This window comes from Phycodurus eques, chromosome 3, assembly GCF_024500275.1.
Source record: "Phycodurus eques isolate BA_2022a chromosome 3, UOR_Pequ_1.1, whole genome shotgun sequence".
NCBI lineage: Eukaryota > Metazoa > Chordata > Actinopteri > Syngnathiformes > Syngnathidae > Phycodurus > Phycodurus eques.
In genome coordinates, this window is record NC_084527.1 from 1,751,408 (window position 1) to 1,778,415 (window position 27,008).

General features: G+C 44.5%; 1 protein-coding gene across 1 annotated transcript in view; it reads right to left on the reverse strand.

Moving 5' to 3' along the window:
• Positions 1-4,815: 4,815 nt before the first annotated feature.
• Positions 4,816-27,008, reverse strand: part of si:dkeyp-14d3.1 (transmembrane protein 132C) — a 127,936-nt gene continuing 105,743 nt past the window's right edge. The window contains exons 6-10 of the mRNA XM_061671368.1: positions 20,693-20,901; positions 15,788-16,061; positions 10,983-11,174; positions 5,484-6,616; positions 4,816-5,407 (exon numbers count right to left, since the gene is read on the reverse strand). Coding sequence (XP_061527352.1) covers positions 5,317-5,407; positions 5,484-6,616; positions 10,983-11,174; positions 15,788-16,061; positions 20,693-20,901 — 1,899 coding nt within the window. The 3' untranslated portion in view covers positions 4,816-5,316. The remainder of the gene's footprint in view (positions 5,408-5,483; positions 6,617-10,982; positions 11,175-15,787; positions 16,062-20,692; positions 20,902-27,008) is intronic.

The following is a 27,008-nucleotide window of genomic DNA, read 5'->3' on the forward strand; positions in this document are numbered from 1 at the left end:
TGAATGAGCTGCAGCTGTTTACTGCTCTTTTTGGGGAGTCCAGTCAGAAGACCATTACAATAGTCAAGTCTACTTGAGATAAAAGCATGGCACACAAATTTGTATCAAGCCTCACTTTATGCTTGACTCAAGAATGAAAACTATTACTTCCTGATTTGGTCAGATACAAATTGAAATAAATGAGTCATCGTACTTGAATGCGAAAAGCCTCCAAGTGACAAGGCTCGGAGTGGACCGTTTCCCGTTTAAATGATATGGTCAATCAGTAGCTGTGAGTGAGCAGACGGCCTGATGTTTGAAAGTCACACCAATGCCTCAGGCTCACGACTCGAGTGTGACAAAGTGTTTTTCGTGTTGAGAGGAATATCGGGCACATTGATGCGGTCATACAGGCAGAATTGCGCAGGCATATCACATCACTTCAGTTATTCTTAGTACATGTGTGAACTCAACATTTGTACTCTAGATGACATTCATGGGGCATGTGACACACTGACATCATGCGCTATATACGCTTTTAATTATATTACTGACTCTCACCTGCCTAACGAGCGACGGCAGATGCTGCTGACAACGGTCGTTCAGTAATTGGGGGATTAGTGGGTACCGGCAGCACGATAATTAAGATAAACTACTGCAGACGCAATGTTTAAGAATATAGCCGAGCGGACGTCACCATTATGTGTGGTAATCGCTTGCATTTAAAGAGGCCTAATTATCTTATCAGAGCTGTCTTTGTTCATCTGCGTCCTAGAGGCATTTCTGTGACTGGTCAGAGAATTATCCTGAAAATGGAAAATAAACTTTGGAGGGTTTCCTTCATCATACAAACGTGTTACTTTTGTTGCTTCAGATTGCATAAGAGCACATCCAGATTACGGCTATGCATCTCCAAAACAAAGGCCAAAGCGATACACCTCTCGTACGACGTTTAAGATATGCGTGGAGCAACTCCCGGTGAAATAATGACACAATTCACTCCAATGAAGATGTGATACGATTTGACAGAATTTGCAAATGAAAATGTAGTGTCCGTTGTAAATTGTTACAAACACTGAGGAAAGAAAGTTTTCATGCAATAAGCACTGCTGGATAGGGTACGTTTATACTGAATATTCGATTTTTGCTCCTTTTTGTTTTCTTTTTTTATTGGATTTATTTCATCCATCCATCCGTTTTCTGAGCCTATTCCAGCTATCATCGGGCAGGAGGCGGGGTACACCCTGAACCGGTTGCCAGCCAATCGCAGGGCACAAAGGAACAAACAACCATTCGCACTCACATCCACACCTACGGGCAATTTAGGGTTGTCAATTAACCTAGCACGCATGTTTTTGGGATGTGGGAGGAAAGCGGAGTGCCTGGAGAAAACCCACGCAGGCACGGGGAGAACATGCAAACTCCACACAGGCGGGACCGGGGATTGAACCCCGGTCCTCAGTACTGTGAGGCAGACGCTCTAACCAGTCGGTCATTTCATACAGGACAAATATATATATATATATATATATATATATATATATATATAAATAATAAAATAATAACAAGCTCTTCTTCAAAGTGTTTTGCCTGAACGGTCCACACGTCGTGACTGACCGACTACACATCCACTCTATCATCCATCCATCCAATTTCTTTCGCCCTTCTCTCGCGGGTCGCGGGCGCGCTGTAGCCCATCCCAGCTATCATCGGGCGGGAGGCGGGGTACACCCTGAACTGGTTGCCAGCCAATCGCAGTACACATCCACACCGCACGTCGAAAAAGTTTGCAAGCCCAGGCGCGCTAAACGGGACGTGTGTGAACAGGAGAATATGGGCCTTTACGTACCCCGCCTCTCGCCCAAAGTCTGCTGCAGCTCACCCGCGACCCTGTTGAGGACAAGCGGTATGCTCATCACGGAAGGACGTGGCAGGCGAATGCATTTTACAGTACGCGTTCATGTGGAAAAATATTTTGCAGGTCCAGTTTTACTGCACAATTTTCACAGCAGAGCTTGATTTGCATAAGAAGGTACAGGTATCAGGATAAATACATCTCATCCTCTTACCACATTCGTGCCAGGTGACTCTTGGTAGCCCTCTGACATTCTGTTGTGTTCCAGCAGGCAGCAAATCACCCTGATTTGTTTTGGGTGATATGTTGGTCCACGCACGCAGCCCGACCGTACTGCAGGCCTGATTGCGACATGGTGGATGGGGTTCCGGCCTCGGCTGCGAGAAGGATTTGGACAGCAAATGCAATTGTGTTTTTGCCTTTGGCTTTTTGAGTCAGGCCTGATATATCTTCGTAGTGACGACAGTTGCATGTTTCAACTAGTCAGCAGGAAAAGTTTGCTATTCATTTGAAGTGTTTTCCTTGTCTGATGCTACGGTACATCGGAATCTTTTTCGGATAAGACTGTCTTATTCAATTCAGTCTTGCTTAGCCATATAATTAAATGCATTTCAGATGTTTCGTCTGCGTCGTAGGTCTTTATTTGAGTCCAAAAAGCTAAATTCCACACTGTTCCTCATTGCTGTGCGATCATTTCGGTCTGAAATGAAATGAATCTCTTGGAGTCAGTAGCACTCACTGAAGCTGTTTTCACAGAATGCACTTCTAAATATTTTTGTCAAAAAATGTTTTTACCTTCAAACAAATTTCAGGCAGATTTTTTGTTTTTAGTCTTTGTTTCACATAAGAGAAACAAATGACAATCTAAGAATGACACTTTACCAGAGTACACCGAACCAGTTACTGTATATCTATTATTTAATTTAGAGGCTCTCAAAACCAAAGAGCATGCTGCAGAAATCTTGGGCTTATTTAAACAGATGTTGCAGGGCTGAAGATAATATTTCGGAATACAGTGGACCGCCGCTATTCGCGGGGGAATGGGAACCGGACCGGGCCGCGAATAGCGAAAATCCGTGGCTAATTGACACCCATTATAATTGCATCGGAATTTAAAAACCCAAAAATCTTGAATAAGCGTTTTAGGGGTTGCTTCCGAACATAAAAGAAAAAACAAAAACATCTATAGGATCCTTGGGTGTCGAACCGCGAGCGCGCGGTGGTCCGTTGTAATCAATCAACGGCGTGGCGACCGACTGGCAGCACGTTCGCCTCGAAGTTTTGAGGTTGAAGGTTCAGATCTGGGCCTTGCTTTGCACAGTTTGCATGATCTCACCTCCGCTCGTGTGCAATTTTGTTTCAAAAAGCACATTTCAAAAACGCCGTTTAGGTGGATTGACGACTGTAAATTGTACTTAGGTACATATAGAGGTGATCTGTGATTGGCTGACATCCCGTCCAGGGCTGACCCTAATGAGGATAAGCGGCATAGAAAATTGAATCAATCGATCGATCGATCGAATTTGTAGTTACACAGAAACTGCATTGCGCTGATTTCAAAAATGGCTCTGGAGGTAAAAACGAATCAGGCGGTCAATCATTTGGAAATTGCAAACACAGACCACAGGGAGAACTGCCAAGAATTAGTGAGAGCTTGTTGTGCTCACATCATTAATTGAATTCAAAGTCCATTTAAGATTGAGGCTTCGGGGAGATGACCAAGGGCTCACTTTCCAGCCTCCAAAAATGGAATCGTTATTCTCCAGTGGTATATTTGAAAGCGGAACTCGAGGGGGTAAAGACGTCAGAATGCTTTATTCTTATGTGAAGACGTTAAAGCCACCGGTGCTGGTCGCAGCAAGTGGCCCCCCCCCCCACATCCATCATGCCCCTTGTGGCCGACACTTCAATCCTCCCACACCTCCCGTCGCCCTTCACAGTCTGCCGGCTGAGCGTCGCAGCCACAACACGGCACGATCTCCTCATGGATGCTACTTTCGTGCCTGCCTGGAATCCTCCAGTGGGCCCTCGCGATCGGAACACTGTGACGCCATGCACACGCCAAAATACACAACACAAGAGGGATTTGAAATGGAGGGAGGGGGGGAAAGAGTGAGTGAGCAGAACTGCAGCTGATATTCTCGTGGTCGTCTGATATCTTTTATGGTGGTTTAACACTCAAATAGACTTTTTAGCATATTTATTGCATTGAAATATTGCTTCAATTGCTCCATGTACTGTTTTTGGAACAATTGCAAGAACTGAAGGAGATAAGTGAGAGCCGACAAGCTGCTTGAACTAATTAAGCAAGTGCAAAAGAGGCCACAAAACTTTCTCACAAGTCCGTTTGTGTGTGTGCATTTGACATTCCCAATTGTACTCAAGCTAGTGGCTGTTGAAGTATTTCACCCAAATTATAATATCGTGAGTGTTGCTGATTGACAATCTGAGCCGCACCGCAGCAACAGTTAACATAATGGGAGCATTTCTTCGCTTGATGGAAAATAATAACACACACGCAGGAACAACAAAATAAAAAAGTCGACACCACTGTGATAATAATAACATTCAGTGAGAAAATGTTTTTTTTTTTCAGGCGGCTGCCTTTGTTTGGGACATTTTGAAAGATGATTATTATTTGTGCAATTATGAAAAAAAACCCTGTCCATCCTTGCTTGTAATTATACCTCTTTTCCGTTCACGCGAAAGCTTGCGACCGCCCCCCACTTTGTCCATCTGGATGCTCTCCCGGCAGCTACGGCAGAGGTTAACAAGACCTTAATTGGTATTTTCAAAGCTCACAAAACTCAGGGGCAGCATAAGAAATGTCACATTACCATGTTGTCCCGCCATTTAAAAGCCCTTCAATGCGATCGCTGTCCTGTGAGGACTGATTTGCTTTAATGGCCACAGTTTTCCTTCGCTGGTCAGCAATAAAGATCTAAAGCGCTTGCCGTGTGGCTAAATTGCGTCCCATAAAATACTCTTAACATGAGGATTGATGTGTAATTTGGTCAAACCCTGTGCTTGCAAAACAACAACAGTTCCCCAGACGAATGAGATGTTTGAAGACCCTCAAGTCAATAAAAGCTGATACACACTCTTGACATAGTTGTATATTCCTTAAATGTTATGAAAATACAATATACAGAGAAACAATACAGTACTTTGTATGAGGTTGCACGCTTGGCCATTGTGCCCATTTCCTTCCAATTACATGCACACATTTCGTTTGGCCTTTCTTTTTCCTTAGAAACCAACAACCAAAGTGTTACAAAGCGCTCCAAAACGGTTTAATATGCATCATAAACATTCTGAACATCTATCGTTTCTTTTCAATTCTACATGCCATTTGAATTACACAGGTTTATCGGCAGCAGATCCTTACTGGGAAAGTTACTAATCCTGTGATAATCAAACAAAGACTGATGAACGAAACAAAATCGAAGATTCCACCAAGTCCTCATTCAATGACGTATTTCTCATGTGTCACGTGACATTTGTGGCAAAGTGACATTGAGCCTTTGGCAGGTTGGATATGATTCTCCAGCAAATGTTTTGAGCCACTTTCCCCTGAAAGGCAAAAGGGTGAGTTGTTACGAGTGCGTCAGCGTATTACGCCCCCTCCTTTGAAGTGCTGTCATTTAACCTTTCCATGTAATTGCGTAACTCCTTGGCGTCTCCGAGAGCCACGTCCTGACACACCCACTTGATGTCCTGCTTGTGGCATCGGGTCAGCGTGCTAACAGTCGCGCAGCCGGCGTGTGCGGGCGTGACGGTGAATGTGGTGAACTGCACCCGCTTCCTCTTTGTGGTCGGCGATTCTCCCTTGCCGTGCTTGGCCGGGCAGCCCGTGTCGGCCGCCCGGTGCACTTGGCTCTGAACGTTCTTCTGGGCCGAGCCTCCGTTCAACAAGCGGCCGCCTTCCTCCGGCCCGCTGCTCGAGTCTATCATGGAGGTCTGCTCCTCCTGCTGGGGCGACAAGCTGATTTCGCTCTCCAGCGGCTCCACCTCGTTTCCCAGCCACACCCAGTCGTGGGCGTGGTTCATGTTCTCTTGGCCCTCGACGGACAGCTCTTTGTGGCGGTATTTCAGCGTGTAGGAGATGCAGTTGATAAGAAACACCAGGATAGCAAGGCAGAAGACCCCCAGGAGGGCGTACATGCCAATCTCCAGATCGGTGAGACCACGGGCAGTCTGTACGAGGTCATCTTCCATGTTGCGCCCACGGGGCAGGTCCACTTGAGCGGGAAAGTCGGCAAAGTCGATCGGCATACTCTCTCTCCCTTCGCCAGAGAGTTTATCCCCGTTGGGTCTGCGCGTGATTGCGCTTCCAGTGGTGGTGGCCCCATTCGACACCCCTTGCTCCAAGTCCGATATCGAGCTGCCGTAGTAGCTGCTGTCGAGCCCCATCCTGTCGGCTGAGGGCGGCCTTCCTCTGTTCTCCATTTCCTCGCCATCGGTGCCGTAGTCATTGCTGCCTCCCCTGGAGCTGTCAGCGTAACCGAACTTCACCTTGACATTACAGTTGCCCGTTGCCAGGATACTACGCCGCTTGAATTTCTGGCAAATCTCACAAACGCTCATTTCCACCCTGAGCAGCAGGCCTTGGCCCTCCGCCTCTGTCACAATGGCGGGCCATTTCCACGACGGGTTCTGCTGCACCGTCACCACGTCCTCATCCAAGGACGTGGCCGTCAGGACGAACAAGTCCGAGTTGTACAGGTCTAAAGGAGCCACGGAGCCGTCGCTGAACTGCAACCAGGCGCTGATCAAGGCCTCCTGTGAAAACACCAACACAACAGTGAAGAGAGACAACGTAACACATTGTGGTGCCAAAATACAACTACCAGCTTCAGTTCACAAACTGGGGCACAACATTACTTTTCAATGTTTTAATAACATGTTCAGCATTATTTAGCCCTAACACAGGCATGACACTTTCAGGTTTAATTAAAGCAATGAGTCTTAAAGTCTCTTACATGGGCTTCCTTTAGTGGTACACAAAACAATCACGAAATCCAAAACAAATACATTAAAATACATTAATGCAAGGCATTTTGAATTTCCATAACTTTCATGACCACGGGAACTCTGACATTGACTGTGTTGATTTTATTCACATTTTATTAGTTCCACACAACTGTTTTCTTAGTTCAACAAAAACATATTGTGGTAACCAAACAGTAACTTATGATTTGGGTATGACACTGTTGTGTGGAAACAACAGGCAAAACAATAGTAATTGAAGTCACTGCTTCTCATCACTTTCATTTAGACATCAAACCAGAAGACTTTGCACATGGTGATGTGATCTTTCCATTTTCTCTGAACTGAAGGCACCGAGTGGCAAGAAACATGAAGTAGCAGTTAAGAGTCGAGGTTTGACGGAGAGATCAAAGCGGCCACAATGACGCCAGCTCGGGGAAATGAGAAGGGGAAGCAAAATATGATTTGAGGGCCACGTTGGGGATAGAAATCATATTTGGGTACAGAGACTGTGCTGTTGCAATTGCATGCACTCAGATTAAGCCACTGCTTCTATTAGCCGCCCAAGGAAACTTATTCAGTCACACTCTCACTGTCAGGTCTTGACTCAAGCGGGTTAGGCACGTGTGGAACAAACAAATAGACAGCACATGCACATTTGCAACAACCATTGACTGTTTGAAAACATTTATAAAATGTCATCGGGAATGATGTTCATCAACATTTCACCAATAGTCAACATTTTGAACCAGGAACAGGGCATTTGTGCTCAATTTCCACAACATTTTCAGATATTTATTTGTCGTTCATGCTTTTATCTCAAGTAGACTTGACTATTGTAATGGTCTTCTGTCTGGACTCCCCAAAAAGAGCATTAAAGACCAAAGAGGTCAGCGCATACTACTCCAATTCTAAAGTATTTACACTGGCTTCCAGTCAGCTTTAGAATAGATGTTAACGTTCTGCTACTGGTCTATAAATCACTAAACAGTTTAGGTCCTGAATACATGAATGAACTGCTTATGGAATATAAACCCAGTAGGGCTCAGAGATCGACAGACTCGGGTCAAATAGTGGAGCACAGAGTCCAAAGCAAAGATGGTGAAGCAGCATTTAGCTAGTATGCAGCACACAAATGGAAGAAGTTGCCAACAGAAGTTACGTCAGGCCCAAGTGAGAATGTTTTTAAGTCCAGGTTAGAAACGCTTCTTTTTTCCAATGCTTTTTAGAGCATTTCCACTTTTAAACTATATTTTAAGTGTACTTTTATTTTTTTAATCTCTTTGAAATGTTTATAAGCTGTTTTTTTGTCTTTGTTTTTAAATGCTTTTAATCACGTAAAGCACATTGAGTGTGTATGTGTTCACTCTGATGGGTTAAATGCAGAGAACAAATTTTGTGTGCATGCATGTATGTTCATGACAATTATAAATATATAAAGAAATGTGCTTACTTTGTTGACTTTCTTTTTTTGTATTATTATCACCATTCTGTTAAGTTTCAAGTATGGTTTACTTGCCTGATAAAGAGTTTGCATTTAAAGACATCCAATAAATAATCTGTTTCAAAAAGGCCCTTTGAAAAGATAATATTGCTTAGTTTGGACTGACACTGGCAGGGAAGCATTACTTTTAATGTTATTATTTACTGTATACAATGTCATATACTTATGTTAATTATGTGTGATTTTACTTTGTTATTTTAGGATAAAAGCCATTTTGCACACTCATTCTAACATTGTTGAAGTGAATCTATAAGTCACTGGAACTCTAATTGAAAACATCATCCATCCATCCACCCACCCATCCATCCATCCGCGAAAGCGAGACTACTGGATTTGTCGCCAGTCTGTCGCACATATTGACAGATAACCATGCATAAGAGAGAAAAACAAAATCTCACTTCACATCATCTTTGTCTTCATTCAATGATTTTGTGATCCCTCAAATTGGATGTGCGTATTGCGATCTTGCACAGACGACTCCCATCGAGGCAGACCCGTTTCAACGTTGACGACAGGCAATCAATCCGAAAGACTCCTCCTTTCATTTTCTTGCTATCCCGGAAAAAAACAGCTTGCAGCATAACGGGCAACAATTCACGTGCACAGTGTGCGCTCGGTGCACTTGTCAGGGCTATGATGAAGGATCACTTGTCTCTTCATATTTTTTCACACCTCTATAGCTCAGCGACTGCCTTTTTTTGCACTAGTGAACAGTAAAATGTGCACTAGTTTATAATGGGATCTTTATGTATTGCAAGCCCATTACAACTTTTCTCCATGAATGTCGCCACACTCTTGTTGCTTGCAGCCTGATCACGTCCTGCCTTGACATTCTCATAATGGTCATAATAACTGTAAATGCAGCCCTATGGGGGGCACTGAATATGGGGACTTTGAATGTTGGGACTTCTTCTTGGGACAGGAAAATCTCGGGAGTTGGTTGAAATGATGATTAGGAGAAAGGTTGATATATTGTGTGTCCAGGAGACCAGGTGGAGAAATGGAGTTGGGGTTACTTTGTACTTTTTTTTTACTTTGAAAGAAAAGTTGGCTAAGAATGTCGAAGAGTACAGAGAAGGTCAGAAGGAGCTATATTGTGTCTATGTAGATCTAGAGAAAGCCTACAACAGAGTACCCAGAGAGGAACTGTGGTACTTGCATGCGGAAGTCTGGAGTGGCAGTGAAGTATGTTAGAATAATACAGAACATGTACGAGGGCAGCAGAACAGCGGTGAGGTGTGCTGTAGGTGTGACAGTCGAATTTAAGGTGGAGGTGGGACTGCATCAGGGATCAGCCCTGAGCCCCTTCCTGTTTGCTGTGGTGATGGATAGGCTGACCGATGAGATTAGACTGGAATTCCTGTGGACCATGATGTTTGCAGATGACATTGTGATCTGCAGTGAAAGCACAGAGCAGGTGGAGGAACAGTTAGAAAGATGGAGGCATGCACTGGAAAGCAGAGGAATGAAGATTAGCCGAAGTAAGACAAAATATATGTGCATGAATGAGAGGGGTGGTGGGGGAAGAGTGAGGCTACAGGTAGAAGAGATAGCAAGGGTGGAGGACTTGAAATATTTGGGGTACACCGTCCAGAGCAATGGTGGGTGTGGTCAGGAAGTGAAGAAACGGGTCCAAGCAGGTTGGAACGGGTGGAGGAAGGTGTCAGGTGTGTTATGTGACAGAAGAGTCTCTGCTAGGATGAAGGGCAAAGTTTAGAAGACAGTGGTGAGGCCAGCCATGATGGACGGATTAGAGACAGTGGCAGTGAAGAGACAACAGGAAGCAGAGCTGGAGGGGGCGGAAATGAAGATGTTGAGGTTCGCTCTCGGAGTGACCGGGTTGGATAAAATTAGAAATGAGCTCATCGGAGGGACGGCCAAGGTTCGATGTTATGGAGACAAAGTTAGAGAGACCAGCCTTGGATGGTTTGGACACGTCCAGAGGAGAAATCGTGAGCATATTGGTAGAAGGATGATGAGGATGGAGCTGCCAGGCAAGAGAGCTCGAGGAAGACCAAAGAGAAGGTTGATGGATGTTGTGAGGGAAGACATGAGGGCAGTTGGTGTTGGAGAGGAGGATGCAGGAGATAGGCTGACATGGAAAAGGATGACACAGTGTGGCGACCCCTAATGGGACGAGCCCAAAGGAAAAGTAGAAGAAGAACTGTGATTCACTCTTAATTAAGCGAAGTGTTTAAATAATTGCTTCGTTCTGTTAAATTCGAACCACAAATTATTTTCGGAGTAAAAGATTTGCTTTTAACTGCTAAGGGGGGAAAAAATGAGCTTTAAAATGAGACTTGATTTTATACAATGTCTTTTTGACTTATTGCCAGGTTGGAGGGTGAGATATATTTTGGGGATAGTGGCCATAAGTTCAACATTGTTCACATGCTTTTAGGAGACTGGGTTTTTTCTTTGTTACGAAAGAAACACTGTCCGTTACCAGAAAAACCCTAAAGTATTCCCACTTTGAAGCATTATGTTTTTGTTTGTTTTGCTTTGGTGAAACTGACACATTTTAAATGGCAGTACATTTTGGCCCAAAACCTTGCAAGAAAGCCAAAGCTGACAAGCAATATCACCTTTCAGCATGAAAATAAAAAAATTGCACAAGCATTCTCTGGCCATTGTATTGCAAAGTTCAGTTCTGACCTGTTTGGGGCTCTGCAGAACCTCTTGGGCGGTGGTGGTAGCGACGATGGCTCTGTTGCTGCCTGGACTGAGTTCCAGGCTCATGGAGAGCCCTGTGACCAACTGGACCCCCAACTCTGTGATGGTCACTTTGTCATCCACCACCGTGATGGTCCTCTCTGCCAGGATCGAGTCTGACAGAGGAGAGAGCACCTACCACGAGACAGAGAATGTTTTTTGCGATATATCATAAAAGTTCCCTTGGAAAGTAGAGTCTCAAGTTACGCTACAGTCTCTTCATCAAATCTTTTTCATTTCCTGTTGCAGACATTGTGGCTTGGGGAGGTCTTCGTCTGGAGAAATCATCAGTGAGAACAACTAAAGCAACACAAAGAAAAACTTCGACAGAAAATCCCAACAGAAATAAGCCGCTTTTTGATTGACATGTGATTCCTTGCAATGGAAGGCAACAGCATCACGTCAATGAGCACTTAGCTGCGAAAATGTCTCCGGCTTGAAAACACCAGATTAGTGTGAGTTACGGGTGATTTAAGAAAACGTCTCTCCAAGTGTTTCATCTCATATAAATGGCTCGGTGCAAAATCCAAAATGATACCCCAAAACTACTTTTTATTCCATCGGTTCTTTCAAGCTGCATAGATCAAACAACAACTCTGCTTGGCTGCCGTCCGACCCCCAGAACCTCCTGCAGGTAGGAATCAATTTCTTTGATTCATACTTGTAATCCAGAGAAGAGACACACTTTAACCCCAAACCAGAGACAGGCAGTCACACTTTGTTTATAATGAATGTTGTGTGACTAAAGTGTTCCCTTTATTTCCTCCACACACATTCACATGAAAGACTGCTCGTCTGTCAGTCTGAGGCGTATGACACAGGCAATCCCTGGCGTCAACTCATCATGCTCATTTGTGTTTGCTTTGTCTAAAGTAGAACAAATTTCACAAACGAGGAAGCAGAGTCCTCTCATGTACGTTTGATTTGGAGATGTGACACAGTTACCATCAATATGGTAAAAATTGCATCAGTCTGCACAAGTCCAACTACCCCAAGAAAAACTGTACAGACCCAATTCCGATGAAGTTGGGACGTTGTGTTAAACAGAAATAAAAACAGAATACAATGATTTGCAAATCATGTGCAACCTATATTTAATTGAATACACGACAAAGACAAGATATTTCATGTTCAAACTGATAAACTTGATTGTTTTTAGCAAATAATCATGAACTTAGAATTTGATGGCTGCAACACGTTCCCAAAAAGCTGGGACGGGGTCATGTTTACCACTGTGTTACATCACCTTTTCTTTTAACAACATTCAATAAACGTTTGGGAACTGAGGACACTAATTGATGAAGCTTTGTAGGGGGAATTCTTTCCCATTCTCGCTTGATGTACAGCTGCAGCTGTTCAAGAGTCCGGGGTCTCCGTTGTCGTCTTTTACGCTTCATAATGCGCCACACATTTTCAATGGGAGACAGGTCTGGACTGCAGGCAGGCCATTCTAGTACCGCACTCTTTTACTACGAAGCCACGCTGTTCTAACACGTGCAGAATGTGGTTTGGCATTGTCTTGCTGACATAAGCAGGGGCGTCCATGAAAAAGACGTCGCTTGGATGGCAGCATATGTTTCTCCAAAACCTGTATGTACCTTTCAGCATGAATGGTGTCTTCACAGATGTGTAAGTTACCCATGCCATTGGCACTAACACAGCCCCATACCATCACAGATCCTGGCTTTTGAACTTTGCGTCCATAACAGTACGGATGGTTCTTTTCCTCTTTGGCCCAGAGGACACGACATCCACAATTTCCAAAAACAATTTGAAATGTGCACTCGTCGGACGACAGAACACTTTTCCACTTTGCATCGGTCCATCCTAGATGAGCTCGGGCCCAGAGAAGTCGGCGGCGTTTATGGGTGTTGTTGATAAATGGCTAGTGCTTTGCATAGTAGAGTTTCAAGTTGCACTTACGGACGTATCGCCGAACTGTATTTAGTGACATTGGTTTTCTGAAGTGTTCCTGAGCCCATGTGGTGATATCCTTTACACACTGATTTTTTGGTTTTTGATGCAGTGCCGCCTGAGGGATCGAAGGTCACGGGCATTCAATCTTGGTTTTGGGCCTTGCCGCTTCCATGCAGTGATTTCTCCAGATTCTCTGAACCTTTGGATGATATTATGGACCGTAGATGATGAAATCCCTCGATTCCTTGCAATTGCATGTTGAGGAACATTGTCCTTAAACTGTTGGACTATTTTCTCATGCACTTGTTCCCAAAGAGGTGAACCTCACCCCATCTTTGCTTGTGAATGACTGAGCAATTCAGGGAAGCTCCTTTTCTACCCAATTACGGCACCCGCCTGTTCCCAATGAGCCTGTTCACCTGTGGGATGTTCCAAACAGGTGTTGGATGAGCATTCCTCAACTTTCTCAGTCTTTTTTGCCACCCGTCCCAGCTTTTTTGGAACGTGTTGCAGCCATAAAATTCTAAGTTAATGATTACTTGCTAAAAACAATCAAGTTTATCAGTTTGAACATTAAATACATGTCTTTGTAGTGTATTCAATTAAATATAGGTTGAACATGATTTGCAAAATCACTGTATTTCACACAATGGCCCAACTTCATTGGAATTGGGGTTGTAATAAATACATTGAGGATGCAATGTAGTACAGAGCAGTTCACTTGAAGGGGAAGTATACCCACATTTGTTTTTGTTGCAAGAATATGCTGTACTATACCGCATGTGCCATCGCTAATCAAAACACGGTATTCTGGTTAACATTGCGTTTGTGAAATAAGAATTACAGGTCCTGTATTTTGGATATTTAGACCTCCGTAGAGTGACTCTCTAACATGGACTTGGTAGAAAAGTGTCACTTTCATAAAAAAAAAAAAAAAAAAACTTGGTTTTGTCATACGAGTGTCCAGAAAAGGCCCCTCTGACAGCTACTTCTGTTTGACCCAATTGTGTATCCGCTTTGTCCATATTTGGCTAAGACCGCCCCCTTTCCTCTGATTGGTTGCCCCCGTCTCGTGACAGCACACGTGTTTGTTACGTCAACAGCGCCGGCTCGGGAGCGGAGAGGTCGGCGGACATCTTCGCGAGTGACGTAGATAAGCTCGGGAAATTCCAATGAGCTAATTTCAGGCCTCTCGGCAGAAGAACGTCTGCATCTCAGGAATGCGTGGACCATTTGAATTCATATTTCACATGTTTACTGAGGCACCATAGAGACAATATCCATCCATTTTCTACACCGCTTCTCCTCACCCGGTTCGTCGCGGGCGTGCTGGAGCCTATCCCAGCTATCTTCGGGCGAGAGGCGGGGTACACCCTGAACTGGTCGCCAGCCAATCGCAGGGCTAGAGACAATAATACATCCCAAATACTTGAAAAGGTTGGTTTGGTAAAATACGGGAGGGAGCCTTAAACAGAATAGTTCAACTATCTCCAGCATTCTCCATTTTAGGCAATATCACCCCCTGCTGGTGACTGCAGTTAACGTCACAACTACCCCTTCGAGAGTCTGTGAGCCAGTTCTTTGGCTTTGGTCACGAGATGTGCGGTCATGCATATTACCGCTCGTGTGGTAACCGAAGGGAGGCGCTAGACACAGTGCAGTCCATTGATTGCGCAAATGATTTGCTACTTCCAACAACAATGGGAATTGAATAGAAAGAATACAAATCACTTTTTTTCCCCCCACATCAACCGCAGCTTGTCTTAGGGTGCGTTCGGGAGTGCAATCTGACGCCGTAAGTCTTCTCTGAGAGAGCGATTGTTGCAGAGTGTGCTCCCCTTCTTTGAATTTACAAATGACCGTTATTTGGGGCTGTATCCAATTTGAACAAGGTTGTTCAAATCCCTCGTCAGCTCGCATCTTGCTTGAACTGTTTCCATTCTCGTCTGGCACTCTGAATAACCAAACAGCACAGTCCAACAACGCTCTGAGTTGCCGAACGGTCCGAAGTGTAGCAGAGCGCGCTCTGAACGCACCCTTAATGTAAGCTTTTTCCAACTGTAATTCCCTTTCTTGTTGATGGGTTTGTAAAGAATGTCCTAGTTCAGTTTTTGTTCACACTATAAATAATTTAAACCACCAGACCTCCTGATGTTCTCTCGAAGCAGTTTTGACAAATCTGTCTATTGTCTGACTGTATTTTTGTCAGATCTCGCTGTTGTGGACAGCACAGCCCTTTGCCAAAAAAAAAAATAATTAAATTAAAAAAAACATTGCTAGTGCGACTGGTGTATGGCAGTGTTTTTTTTTTATGTGGTTGCACAAACATGAGATGTCACCACAAATATATAAATCTAAGCAATTCTGTTCATTCGTGCGTCTTTCCTCCAAGCTAACGAAAATGATGTCACTTTTAACGTGACATGATGAGTCACATAGACAATAGCCAATAACAGGACATAACGGGACTGCTAATGTGTTGTAGTCCATTACCGTTCGACGATAAATGTGAAGTGAAAAAACAAGCATCAGACATTCAGGACGTACTCACACTTGTGCTGTGAGCAAGGAAGCAATTATTAATAACTAGCGGGAGGACAGATTGCATGGACGTGTCCCTCTCTTGAGCACAGCACAGCACAGGACAATAGTCAAACAATACAGATGTGAAGTGTAACCAACTTTGCCAGTTAGTGCCATGAGAAAGTAGAATTACTGATATGAAACCTTCCTAGTGTGGAGTACCCCACCATTTTGCATATGAATATGCCAGTGTGTATTTTTATTTGATAAAAATGAGAATTATGATTTAATGCTCCCAAATGACCTACCTGGATGGTGGTCATTCCTAGGCCACGTCCCACAAGTATCCGTCTGTCCAGTAGCTTTGCGATCTGAGGGTTGTCCACCTTGACAAATTCCCACACCAACTCTGTGATGTCCACCTGCCAATCGGTGCCCAACATGTAGCTGCTCTGGCTCCTGGCATCGGCAGATTCGGCCACGAAATGCGTCAGGACTCTGACCACGGCGTGCTGGTACTGCAGGGTACAGCCTCGTCCTCGTCTTTCTTCATCATCATCATCCCCACTGTCACGCGTGGACCTGGCAATTACAAAAGAAGACTCGGAATCTGAAGTCGGGATAGCGGGTTTAGCGAGATTCTACTTGGGCAAGGCATTGCCCTCAGTTGGGTGCGAACATTGACGTGCCAACGGGATTAAAATTTCACTTGGCCATTAACATGGTCGTGACATTCAAAAATGTTATCGTGTTTGATACTGTGGAGGGAGCAGAAGGAAATGAGATACGTTTTAACGACATCTGACAAATGTTCAGGCACAAAGTAAGCAAACTAACACCAGGATGATGAAGATCAGGAAATGTTTTCAAAACAGTGGCAGCATCAATGCAGAGCGCATATAATTGTTCTTCCTCAGCATCTCTCCTTCACCTCCTCTGAGCTTCACTGACATTTATCCTTTGATTTTCGGGCCTTGATTTTTCCATCGATAAAAGAAGGATGGGGGAGGACAGCGGCTGTCACAGATCTTCAGTCATTTGTGGATCGTTGTAATCACAAAACTGCTTTGTCATTCATTTACGAGGTCAAATCCTCCCACCGCTTTTTGTGATATAATTATTTCATCCTTTATCGACACTGACATTATGATAAAGTGGGGAAAACAACTAGATACGATGGCCTAAACTGGCTTTTTTTGTGTGTTAATATCCGCTCTGAGGACCTTTGTGAGATTTTGAGTTTAAGACTTAAAACCTACGCTGGCTGGAATCGTTTTACATGCATGGATGATCGAGAGTAGGAATCGTTTTGCATCCGCTTAGGCTCCAGAGCAACAAGTGACCCAGTTTAGAGACTGTACAAGTCACACTTTGTAATTTAATTTTGGCATAGTGTTGAGATCATGTGCTTTCAAATTTAGCAAACGCTCAAACATGAGTCAATTTTACCTCATGTTTGAGCAGATGTTCCCAAAGCTGCCTGCAGTGGGAGTTGCAAGGCTGATTACCTTTTCAGGCAAAAAACAAGAAATGACTATGCCATGAATTGTGATTCACACTGCAGTATCAATGAAACTATCAGTGGAATATAGAGCAAAAGACGAAATGCATGGTCCTCTGCCGTGGAGGGCAGGTGTTGGTGCAGTAAATTGGTTTGCAGAGCAGCTGTTTCCTCTCTGCAAAAACACTTCAAACTTGTCTCAGGGTTGCAATTTCTAACACTGAATTAGAGATGCTTGTTGCTTTAGCTTAGAATAGCAGATCTGTTTGTCTCTCAGCAGGCAAGGCATGACAAATGTCTTTGCATATTCATGAACGCTAACTCCCCTACCCATGACTTTTATGTCTTTTTCCTCAAGAAAAAGGAATACTGTTCCTAATTTCTGAGGCAGGGCTAGAGTTTGTTTTTCTCTTCTCATTAGATCACGTTTGTTTTTCAACTGCAATGTTGTTGTTTTTTCCCCGCACTGATTTACCACACCGGCGAGCTAAATTCAAATTTGCATATTTTTAAACAAACTGTATTGTCATTAGTTGTGATTAACTTAGATCCATTTATTCTGTCAACATTATCACGAGTCAACAAAGGGGGAAACAATTTGCCATTTTCAATTTAAACGAAATAATACTCAAATAGAAGACCAAACTGGTCCAGAGAGCAGCCATTTTTCACTTTTGACTTCAGAGGATAGGTTACATATTAATGTGCAGGTCATGTTTTTGTTCTGTAATTCAATTTGCACACTGTAATTATTTTGACATCTTGTATTTTATTTTCGATGCTACAATAATATGATGAAGGGCATGTGGAATGAAAGATGTTTAGATACACTCGACGGCGTCTCTATTTGGCAATTGTTATTCCAGTGAGGCACATTTTGTTTGAATTGAATTTGATTAAAATGTAACTATGTTTTTTCTGAAGAAATAAAAAGACAAGATCTAAAATAGAAAACCACAAGATACAGATAATCTTAATGGTATGAAGGAAGCAAAAGGAGCTCAATATAGTTTTTTTTTTTTTTTTTTTTAAAGAAGAGTTATGCCTACACAAGTTTGTCTTCTGTGAGGGCTTATCTTGTCTCCATTTTGACAAGGATTATGGAGGGAAGGGGTGCGGCATACACGCAGTGCCAGTCATAAACAGAGAGGAGAGCTTTTGCAAAAAATCCGACTAACACTTATTTTCCTTTAGTGCAGCTGCAACTTTGCCAGCCATGCTGATAGAAGAAGTTGCCTCAAATTAGTATCGGCGCTCTTTGGCTCACTTCCTCCTAGGCTTGTGAAAAATGGACCAGTGGCCTTTCTCTCCAAGTGACAGAGTGCTACTTTAAAAGGTCATGTCTGTTACCCCCTGATAAACAAAGACAGGCAAAGGACAAAGAAAACAAGCAGTTATGTTGGCATCAACAATTACAAGCCAGCCCGGCTGTCCGTCCTGATAAAGTCATCCAGCACACCTCGGGGAGTCCTTTACTTTCATCCATGCGTCCGCTTCCTATAGCGCTCGGCCTCATTATGGTCGCGGGTGAGCTGGAGCCGATCCCAGCTGACTTGGGGCGAGAGGCGGGGTACACCTTGGACTGGTTGCCAGTCTTCTACTTTTGTCACTAGAGGGCGGCACAAGCAATTAGCACACTGGTGACTCCAAGTTCAACTTTTTTTCAAAAGTATTTACAGCAAGTATAAGCTTCTAGTTTCCATCAATTGATGTAATTCATCAGCTTTGGAGTCGAGGTGTTGGCAGATGCTGCCGGCGATGAGAACCCCGGGGAGCCATCTGACCTCGATACACCTTTAATGATGTTCTGGCCAGCTGACGGCTGAGAGGTTGCAATGACAGGCCACCTTAATCCGGCCGTAATGACACGCTGTATTGCACCGCTCAGCCATTCCCGGATCAGTCTGGACGTGTCGGTGGGCCTGAAGGTGGCGAGGGACACCGCTCATCATTACTTCGTACACACCTGCAACAGTATAATTCTAACAACAGTAGATATAGCAGCCGTAATAAAGCCAATCGTTATGGTCTAAAAATTAAGCTAGTTTTTGCTCAGAAGACAGTTATCATGTATATTAATGTGACATAAGACCGGAAGGCAAGAGTAGGACATTTCAGCAATTAGCCACAGACAAATTTAACATAGAAAAGTGTCACGGATGATGTGAAGATGGTAAAACTGATTGGAATTGGTCAAGCGCAGACAAAAAACAAACAAAAAAAGGCACCGATATCATTTTGACTCAGTTATACCTATTGTGTCAGATAGAATTCAAATTTAAATGGTAGTGATGCTACATTCCAAAATGTTAAGACGTGAGCAATGTCTCATTTGGAACTTCCGAGTTCCAACCTCAGAAAAAGTGCAGAAGAATGGAAGCTAGTAGAACTAAAAATGAGTGACCAACTCTATTTTCTTCACCTCCTGTTGGCGCAGTGACAAAATGCTTTTGGCTGCACAGTGTAGCTTCACACCAATTGTCATGCAAAACGTGATAATTGCTGATCCACCTAAGGGATACTGGTAAAAAGATTTTATGTGATCTCTGAGTTTTGCATTTACTATGGACATTGTTGTTTTTAAGTCATTTCTATTTTCTCCATCACGGTACACTGAAATTCTTCAGTTTTTGTAGGAATTGAGTTTGAATGACGTTCTATCGCACTTATGGTCTTCAGATTTTGGGTATCTGCAACTTCACAGCTGTGTGGAGCGCGTGTTAGTAGCCCCCCCGTGTTTTGCCTTTTGAATTCGAGTGACACCAGGCACCAGTATCAAGTTCTTTTTACTTTGACATTTAGGGCCGTATTTTGGTGAACGCCGTAAATCCGGCGTGGCAAGCGGCTTAGACCAGTGCTGGTGATTTCGTAGACGATGGGCAGCCCGGCGGACCCGAGAGAGGGCGGGCTACGACACCGTGGGTGTGTTTACAGCCGACTTCATTCTTCGCCAATCAAAACGGCTCCTCTCGTTCCCTTTAAATGTGGCACAATAACCGTCTCGACCGAGACATCTCTGTGCAGATGAGGACGATGTGTAATCGCAGCATTCTGTGTATGAGTGGAGCATTGTCACTTTTCTGAGCTGGTGTGGAAACAGACGACATGTGCGGGTACCCTTACTAAATACAGAATGCAGAATTAAATACAGAATGAGACTGAGGACTTAAATACATTGGTGGACTTCAGTATCTGTCTGCCTGATCAAATTCACCAAAAGTGGGTTAGTCTGAGCAGGCGTAAGTTTACACCAACTTCCTGCCACCAATGTTGTCACTCTGCTGGGCGCATCTTCGAGGACACACCCTCGATACGCCGCAACGCCCAGTTTGGCACAAACCAGTCTGCCAAATTGGCAAACACGCACAGCACAGCAAGGTTTGCGCTTGCTGTCCGTGGGCATTTGTGGCCCGCCTCTGATGCGCTGTCTACAAAAACAGAGCCCTTAAGAGTCAGATATCCTTTTTGCAATCCGATTCTTTTTTTTTTGACAGTTTGAAAAAGGTCTGTTGAAATGATGACTGGGAAATCCTTAATTTGGATGATTAAGTCATTTTGTATTGCATATGTATCAAAAATGGTTTTGAATATTAAGACGAGGCCTCCGGTGATGTGGTCCAGTCAGTAAGATATAAGACACAACCCGTCAAGTTTGTTCAAGGGGGAAGACCCGACAAATATCAGGTGATAGGAGCATCTTGCAGCACTTTACCTGGGACTGCTGGCCACGACGGGCACCCGCCACCCTTTGATCTGGCTCAGCTCCGTATCAGACACTTCGATTTGGAGGGGAAGCCGAGGGATCCACACATTGAGCTCCAGCTGAGCACTCACGTAGGCGTAGGTAAAGTTCACCGCCATCTTCACTTTGCCCTTCATCTCTTTGCCATTCACAAAAACATAGTCACACCTCTCTGACACCTGCAGAGGAAGAGGAGTGGGGTAGAAGGAGAGCAACGGTTGTACAGTTCAGCTTTTGCACGACAGTGAAGGAGGATACTCTGAAATGTGTGGTCATTGCACCCTCCGAGTTGATTGTAAGACTTCACACTCCTGAGCACGCCTGATACTTTGGTCGCTTAACTACCGGTACTTCGAACAAGATGAAAGGTCCTTTATCTGCTCCACTCCTAGTTAAAAAAAAATAGAAGGCAGCAAGGACATCTTTGAACTTCAAGAAAAAAAGAAGACTTTTCTTCTAAAGTTTTGCTTACGGCTAAAAGAGGTACCAACAGATGGGAACTGGTAAAAGGAGAGCAGCTGTCTCTTGATAAAATGACCAAACTCAAAGCCATCTGTTCCATAAATTGTTTTACAGAAAGAATGGCCAGGCCAATTTTGCGCTATAGAAAGACGCAACTCTTTGTTGCTTTGGCATGTTGTCTTTGAACTCTATCTTTGCTTCTTTATCACTTGCACCAGTGCTTAAAGGCTGCCCAGAACACCCCCCCCCGACCACCACCACCACCACCACCACGCCAGCCTCGCCTCCCTCCCCTCTGTCTCTTTTAAAAGCATTACACAGCTTAGCAGGCGCTAGAAACAAATAATGCAAAAAGCCTCAAGAGGGGTATCAAGAAAAAAGCATGCACTCTCCGAGCGGTAAATAATAGAGGCATAAACAGATATTGCTTGTTTTTTGGGGCTCCATCAGCCTCATTGATCCTATCGAATAGCAAGTTTGTATGACTTGAATTTGATGGCCGTTCCTCTACTGTGAGAAATAAAAACAGCGACTCGTCAAGACACGTTGGTAAAACATCTGTCCATCTCTCTGTGGCCCGGAACCAAACTTTGTGTTTGAACAATAATTTCAACAATAGTTCTATACGTCAATATTTGCGTGCCCTTTGTGTGTATGGAATAATACGATGAGGCGATGACATTTGACATGGTTGTCACAGTCATAACGGCTCTCTGAGGGAAACCATAACTCCGATGAGGTCAGCGCTGACTGACACCCCAGTGACGTATCTTCTTTTCCTTTCGGCTTGTCCCGTTAGGGGTCGCCACAGCGCGTCATCCTTTTCCATGTCAGCCTATCTCCTGCATCCTCCTCTCGAACACCAACTGCCATCATGTCTTCCCTCACGACATCCATCAACCTTCTCTTTGGTCTTCCTCGAGCTCTCTTGCCTGGCAGCTCCATCCTCATCATCCTTCTTCCAATATACTCACTATTTCTCCTCTGGACGTGTCCAAACCATTGAAGTCTGCGCTCTCTAACTTTGTCTCCAAAACATCGAACCTTGGCTGTCCCTCTGATGAGCTCATTTCTAATTTTATCCAACCTGGTCACTCCAAGAGCGAACCTCAACATCTTCATTTCCGCCACCTCCAGCTCTGCTTCCTGTCATCTTTTCAGTGTCACTGTCTCTAATCCGTACATCATGGCTGGCCTCACCACTGTTTTCTAAACTTTGCCATTCATCCTAGCAGAGACTCTTCTGTCACATAACGCACCTGACACCTTCCTCCACCCGTTCCAACCTGCTTTGACCCGTTTCTTCACTTCCTGACCACACTCACCATTGCTCTGGACGGTTGACCCCAAGTATTTAAAGTCCTCCACCCTTGCTATCGCTTCTCCCTGTAGCCTCATTCTTCCCCCACCAGCCCTCTCATTCATGCACATATATTCTGTTTTACTTCGGCTAATCTTCATTCCTCTTCTTTCCAGTGCATGCCTCCATCTCTCTAACTGTTCCTCCACCTGCTCCCTACTTCCACTGCAGATCACAATGTCATCTGCAAACATCAGGGTCCACGGGGATTCCAGTCTAACCTCATCTGTCAGCCTATCCATCACCACTGCAAACAGGAAGGGGCTCAGGGCTGATCCCTGATGCAGTCCCACGTCCACCTTAAATTCATCTGTCACACCTACAGCACACCTCACCGCTGTTCTGCTGCCCTCGTACATGTCCTGCATTATTCTAACACTTCTCTGCCACTCCAGACTTCCGCATGCAGTGCCACAGTTCCTCTCTGGGTACTCTGTCATAGGCTTTCTCGAGATCTACAAAGACACAATGTAGCTCCTTCTGACCTTCTCTGTACTTTTCCATCAACATCCTCAAGGCAAATAATGCATCTGTGGTACTCTTTCTAGGCATGAAACCATACTGTTGCTCGCAAATACTCACTTCTGTCCTGAGTCTAGCCTCCACTACTCTTTCCCATAACTTCATTGTGTGGCTCATCAACTTTATTCCTCTATAGTTGCCACAGCTCTGCACATCACCTTTGTTCTTAAAAATGGGCACCAGTACACTTTTCCTCCATTCCTCAGGCATCTTCTCACGCGCTACAATTAGATTGAACAAGCTGGTCAAAAACTCCACAGCCACCTCTCCTAGATGCTTCCATACCGCCACAGCAATGTCATCAGGACCAACTGCCTTTCCATTTTTCATCCTCTTTAATGCCTTTCTAACTTCCCCCTTACTAATCATTGCCACTTCCTGGTCCACCACACTTACCTCTTGTACTCTCCCTTCTCTATCATTTTCCTCATTCATCAACTCCTCGAAGTATTCTTTCCATCTAGCAAGCACACTGCTGGCACCAGTCAACATATTTCCATCTCTATCCTTAATCACCCTAACCTGCTGCGCATCCTTCCCATCTCTATCCCTCTGTCTGGCCAGCCTGTATAGATCCTTTTCTCCTTCTTTAGTGTCCAACCTGCCATACATGTCATCATATGCCTCTTGTTTGGCCTTTGCCACCTCTAACTTTGACGTATAAAGAGAGATAAATAAATTGGTTGCATCAACTCATAAAACATACTTATTGATATTGCTCAATGAATATTCATGTGAGGAATATTATGTGATTGTGTATATTTCAATATAGTCATGTTGTTTGAAGGCTTCAAGATAGGAATTTACATTCCTTACAATGCATTAATACAATCACCTTGAGGCAGTTATAATCCTCAGGGCAATGTGTTCTGATGGCAATTGATTTAGAACACATAGATAAGGATTACGGTTTCTGAACCTGATTATTTTCCAGTAGCGAGTGTCACTGTGTCTCGGTGAAATTGGAACCGGCATTGACACACACCAAAACAATGGGTTGTCCATTCAAATACAACAAATACGGCAACTTGCGGTAGATGCAGCATCCTGCCACAAAAACACCAACTTGTTTTCGAAAAAGCTATATTTATCTTCAACTGCAATACAATGAAGTTCAGGAAGTTATTATTTCTTCATGTTAATATTTCATTCCCAAGAGAAATATTCTTATTTATCCGACCTTTTTCAATAAAGTGAGTCTTCATTCAGGCTGTGGGTACTTGGAGCCTCTACCAGTTGACTTGAGGCGGGGAACACCTCGGACTGGTCGCCACTCACAGGGAACATATGGACAAATGACCATTCCCACTTACATTCAGGAAAAAGGCGGACTACACCCCGGACGGGTCGCAAGTGGCATCGTTCCAGTTTCACGGCCCCGTCTGTGGAACAGCCTAATCGGTCAAACAAATGGTCACTGGCGTGAGCTATGTCCCTGATAACGGCGGCAGCTCTGCTGAGGTAGCTGGAGTTGGCAATGTCTTCCAGGCTGCGCAAACAGCAGCCAGTGATCTTCTGGGCCGAGTTGCTAACCCTCTCCAGTACTTTCCTGTCTGCCGCTGAGCACCTGGCATACTGTGGTGCAGTACACCAGGATACTCTCGATGGTGGCCCTGTACAACAACACCAGCAGCTTCTCCTCCAGGTTGTTCCTCCTGAGCACCCTCAGCAAGTGGAGTCGCTGCTGGACTTTCTTCACCGCCGCCGTGGTGTTTGCAGTCCAGAAGAGGTCGGCACACAGCTGCACTCCCACGAACCTGATGGAGCCGACCCCCTCCACACAGTCCCCGTGGATGTAAAGCGGGAATGGGTCTGCCCTGCCCTTCCTGAAGTCGTTCATGATTTCTTTCGTTTTTGTGGTGTTCAGTGGCAGGTTATTTGCTGAGCACCACTCTGTCTTTCGGTTGACCTCATCTCTGTAGTTCGACTCATCCCCCTCTGAGATGAGGCCGACCATGGCGGTATCATCCGCCAACTTTAAGATGATGTTTGAGAGATGGGTCAAAGAACAGTCATGGGTGCAGAGAGTGAAAAGGAGGAGGCTCAATACACAACCTTGTGGAGAACCGGTGCTGACTGTGATGGTGGAGGAGAGGTGGGGGCCATATTTAATGGACTGTGGGTGGTCTGTATGAAAGTCCTTAATCTACTGGCAGATGAGGGTGGAGATGCCCAGCTGAGACAGTTTCTGGAACAGGATCTCCGGGATGATGTGGTCAAAGGCTGAGCTGAAGTCCAGGAAGAGCATCTTCCTGTCGTTCCCCCGGTGCTCCAGATGACTCAGTGTGGTGTGGAGCGCAATGGTTATAGCGTCCTCTGTGGATCGGTTTGCCCTGTAGGCAAACTGGTGGGGGTCCAAAGTGGGAGGCAGCCAGGCTCTGATGTACTGTGAGATCAGTCTTTCAAAGAACTTCATGACCACAGGCGTCAGTGCCACCGGCCTGTAGTTATTGAGGCTCACCACTGCTGACTTTCTGGTGATGGGGATGACGGTGGAGGCTTTAAGGCAGTGTGGTATGGTAGTCTGTGCCAGAAGCAGGTTACAAATGCTGGTGAAAACTCCAACCAGTTGGTCAGCACACGCTCTGAGTACTTTACCAGGTTGGCCATCGGGGCATTTTAACTATGTAAAGCATTTTCAAATGCATGTCATTGTATGAAAAGTGCTCCATCGATAAGGTTTGATTGATTGATAGTCAATCACAGAGCACACTCCTGCTTATCATCCACTTAGTGAGTGTGAGGCAGACCAAAACAGCTATTTGCTGTACATTGCCCGCCACTGTAATCTAATATGGACAAAGAGAGTTACTGAATGAAGCTTCTGAACATTTGTACAAGGCGGGCATCTCACCCTTGGCTGCGTCACGGAGAGGATTGGATGCTCCCAGTGTGAGAGACCGTTTGAACTGATAAAGATGTCAAAGGGTTCCCTGCTTCCCATCACAACTCATTGTTCGGCTCTTGCACTCAATGTACTCAATCTGCTGAGAGTTTGTCTGGCTGACACTTTGTCCTTTCTGAAATTCTCCTCACAGGTTGAGTCACACAATTCAGCTGTTGAAGGCCAAAGAACATCTGGCCAGGCTAAACCGTGATATGAATGATCACTTCACTACCAGTTGACTTCATAATTGCGAGTTGTTCACTTGAAACAAATGAGGCTCGCTCCCTGTTAGATATATTTTAGTAGTTATCATTTATTTGCTTAGCTTGCATTAGTATTTTGCATTAGTAGCTTGCATTAGTATTATGGACAATATTTAGATAGAAAGATGTCTCGCCTTCAAGAAGATGACTCAGCACCATTTGATGGAAGGGCGCCTTGACCAAGGACGTGATCGGATGTGGTCGGGGACGGGACAGGTGTCGTCTGGTCCTATGTTTTGTGTTGTGTCTTAATGCTTAGAACATTATGTCTTGTAGAACCCTCCTATTTTCAAATAAATGTATGAGCGATGGGGGAGATTGTTTAGAGCGTGTTGAGAGGCTGTAACCTGAACAATCTCCCATGCGCCCTCCTCATGAGTAAAATGACCAACGTCTTCATTCCTTTTGTGTTTATTCATTATAATGTTTGGTAAGATAAATCCAACACTCCACAATCTAGAAATTTACTCAAGAGATGCTGTTGTTCATGCAAATAAACATTCTAGAGCTCAACTGCTGAGGTCAGCAGAACCTGGTAACTGATCAAAATCAAGGAATTCAAGGTTCGAGTGCTACAGGGGTTTCCGGCACATTATTAAAGATGATCTTACCATTTTATTTTCCGGGGAGCTACCCACCTTCAAATTAGCTCTTCCCAGTCAACCTTTGGGAAGTCTGTCTCTGCAATTTCTCTGCATTTTCTCTATCCATCCATCCTTTTTCTACACCACCACTTCATGATCGTTGCGGGTGAGCTTGAGCCTGATGTACACAGATTTCAAACCAGAACCT